The sequence below is a fragment of the Microtus pennsylvanicus genome, chromosome X, assembly GCF_037038515.1.
Source record: "Microtus pennsylvanicus isolate mMicPen1 chromosome X, mMicPen1.hap1, whole genome shotgun sequence".
Classification (NCBI taxonomy): Eukaryota; Metazoa; Chordata; class Mammalia; order Rodentia; family Cricetidae; genus Microtus; species Microtus pennsylvanicus.
Genome location: NC_134601.1, coordinates 100,192,861 through 100,194,930, shown reverse-complemented (window position 1 = coordinate 100,194,930; position 2,070 = coordinate 100,192,861). Strand labels below are relative to the sequence as shown.

The 2,070-nt window shown below is 44.6% G+C and overlaps 1 protein-coding gene across 1 annotated transcript; it reads right to left on the bottom strand.

Moving 5' to 3' along the window:
* Positions 1-233: 233 nt before the first annotated feature.
* On the bottom strand, positions 234-1,226 carry Mageb3 (MAGE family member B3). The gene has a single exon (XM_075956965.1). It carries the CDS (start codon positions 1,224-1,226, stop codon positions 234-236), a length of 993 nt encoding a protein of 330 aa, XP_075813080.1.
* Between the last annotated feature and the right edge of the window lie 844 nt (positions 1,227-2,070).

The window sequence follows — 2,070 nt, the reverse complement described above, 5'->3', positions numbered from 1 at the left end:
TCGTACTGATAGTAAAAGAGGATGTTTGAAGAATTGAAATCAAGCAAAATGCAGATAATTTTCGAAGTTGCCCACACAGAACAAGAACACAAAGCTGCTCATCACACTCCTCTAGTTAGAAACAGTCCTTCAGCACGTCTTTCAGAAACTGCCCTCTTGAAATGCCAAATCAAGTCTGAAAACTTTAACTTCACTAGGTGTGGGAGGACCTGTTTGGCACAGCTGTGAAACATTTAATTGCTGTGGATTAAAGTGTCACCAAGTACAACTGCAGCTGCAGCTTTTTCTTCCTCATCTTTCAAAGCCTCATCATACCAGGACTCAAAGGCACTGGGCACTGTGTGGTTGATCTTAGCCCAAAACTCTAGGATTTTCATCTTGCTTGTCTCAGCATGAGATCTTGGGCCCCACAGAAATTCATACCTTGCAGGATGACTGTTGGGTACTTGACGATACTCCAGGTATTTAAGCTTCACTAGATCTTGAGTGATAAGCTTCCTGGGCTCCCCAAAAATGAAATGCTTCTTTCCATCATATATTTTCATCTTATTCAAGAATTCCCAGATTTTTTCCTCAGTGGCACAGTTTCCTCTCAGGGATATCACACCTAGGAGATTCATTAGCAGGCCAGTCTTGGGAAATCCCCTGCCTTTACTCACAGTGCCATTGTTGGGGAGATCCATTTTGCTGACAAGGATGTATGAATGCTTTGGAGAGTCCACTTCCTTTAAGTCTACCCCGAAAACCACCTCTATGTTGAAAGAAGCTTGTCTGAGGATGTCCGAGAAGCGCTTCCTGTGCTTTTTGGTGATTATCTTCAACATGTCTGCTTTCAGAATGGGTCTCTTCATTTCATACATGTGCATCATGTACTTCACCACCGTCTGAACCAGACTGCTTAGAGAGCTCTGTGGGGGCTTCAGAGTGGAGGCAGAGGCCTGGGAAGAATGCTGCTTTCTCTTAATTCTGTAGTTATCTCCTTCATTCGCTCTTATAGGAGAACCATTGTTAAACTTGGTAGTAGAAAGAGCTTTCTGCAGCACCTTGGAAGTGCTTTGTAGCCTACAAGCTGATTTTGTACGGGTAATAATCCCCATATAAGGAGAAGGTAGAGAGGGAGATTCCTCTGTTGCAAGGGCCTGAGCACTCTGGAGCTCTTGGGTTATACCTTCACTCTTGTGACATTTTTCTTGGCTTTGGAGCTTACTCTTCTGATTCCGAGGCATGGTGATCTTGTTCAGAGTATAGGCTAGCAAGCCAGTGATGCAGTCACCTAAAGAGAGAATGGGATTGCATAAGCACCTTCAGCATAGACACAGACACAACTCTTGGCTTTAAGGAGACCACCTTTGCAGGATTCTGTGAAAGTACCATCCTAAGAACTCAGTTGGCACTTGTTCTGATCATCCTATCCTCTGATAACCCTGTGGCACTAAATACAGTGTGCTTTCCACTGCAGCCTGCCACCTCGGCCTGGTGTGCACTGGGAATGCAAGTGATGGTGGCAGGCTTAATTCTGGTGGACCCCTTTCCTCGGGGGATAGAAGATCTCTGATCTTCAATGCCAATGAAATTATCAGATCAAATTGTAAGCCATGCCTAGGCCCCTTCCTTGTGCTGCAGTAATTTTTGGTTACTTCACCAAATGCCCTCATTCCCTTCCTTGGGCCCCTAAGATGAAATGAAAGAACACCTGAACCCTCAATACCTTCTCCAGGTAACTAAGTTCTAAAAGCTGACACGGGCTCACTGGCTGCTATGTTAGACACTACCCTTTTTGAGGCTTTCTGGGCAAAATTTAGTGTGACAGGTTTTCTGGGCCCACACAGGGCTAGAGTAACCCGATATGGGACAGATTTAGTGGGATGCTATAGATTGTGAGGATGAAATCGGTCTTTTAAATCCAAAGTCAGGGTCCTAAATCCAGGTGACTCCTAGGGTATTCTATCCCTTTCATTCTTCCAAGATTTGGCATTTCAAGAGAAATGAGAATAACCTATATCCTGCCACCATTGCCCAAGGTTTCCCCATACTGACAACAGGGGTGTGTTGTTAAGGAACCTCACTATT

Bases quoted from the DNA above. Each gene is read 5' to 3' on its own strand.
- Mageb3 (XM_075956965.1), bottom strand. From the start codon at position 1,226: ATGCCTCGGAATCAGAAGAGTAAGCTCCAAAGCCAAGAAAAATGTCAC.